The following is a 627-nucleotide window of genomic DNA, read 5'->3' as shown; positions in this document are numbered from 1 at the left end:
TCCATGTTGTGGCGGAGTTCCATGTATTCCAGGTGTTCCTGGTGTTCCGGGTATTCCAGGTTGGCCAGGATATCCCGGCTGTCCTGGTTTTTCAGGTGATCCAGGTTGCCCAGGATATCCAGGTTGTGACGGAGTTCCTGGTATTCCAGGTGTTCCAGGTTGGCCAGGTGCTCCAGGTTGGCCAGGTGTTCCAGGTTGGCCAGGATATCCCGGCTGTCCCGGTTTTCCAGGTGATCCAGGTTGCCCAGGATATGTAGGTTGTAATGGAGTTCCAGGTATTCCAGGTATTCCTGGTGTTCCTGGTGTTCCAGGTTGGCCAGGATATCCTGGCTGTCCTGGTTTCCCAGGATACCCTGGTTGACTAGGATATCCAGGTTGTGGCGGAGTTCCATGTGTTCCAGGTGTTCCTGGTGTTCCGGATATTCCAGGTGTTCCTGGTGTTCCGGGTATTCCAGGTGTTCCTGGTGTTCCGGGTATTCCAGGTTGGCCAGGATATCCTGGCTGTCCTGGTTTTTCAGGTGATCCAGGTTGCCCAGGATATTCAGGTTGTGACGGAGTTCCTGGTATTCCAGGTGTTCCAGGTTGGCCAGGTGCTCCAGGTTGGCCAGGTGCTCCAGGTTGGCCAGG

The 627-nt window shown here is 55.2% G+C and overlaps 1 protein-coding gene across 1 annotated transcript; it reads left to right on the top strand.

Annotated features, from left to right (window-relative positions):
• Nucleotides 1-59: 59 nt before the first annotated feature.
• LOC122719584 (cuticle collagen 34-like) lies at nt 60-362 on the top strand (the record flags this gene model as incomplete). Its single annotated transcript, XM_043945528.1, has 1 exon — nt 60-362. A coding segment is annotated over one exon (302 nt), but the record flags the coding sequence as incomplete, so codon positions are not given.
• Between the last annotated feature and the right edge of the window lie 265 nt (nt 363-627).

This window comes from Apis laboriosa, unplaced genomic scaffold (assembly GCF_014066325.1).
Source record: "Apis laboriosa isolate Shangri-la unplaced genomic scaffold, ASM1406632v1 scaffold854_cov136, whole genome shotgun sequence".
NCBI classification, from domain to species: Eukaryota; Metazoa; Arthropoda; class Insecta; order Hymenoptera; family Apidae; genus Apis; species Apis laboriosa.
Note: the sequence above shows the minus strand (reverse complement) of the source record. Positions and strands in the feature narration are given on the sequence as shown.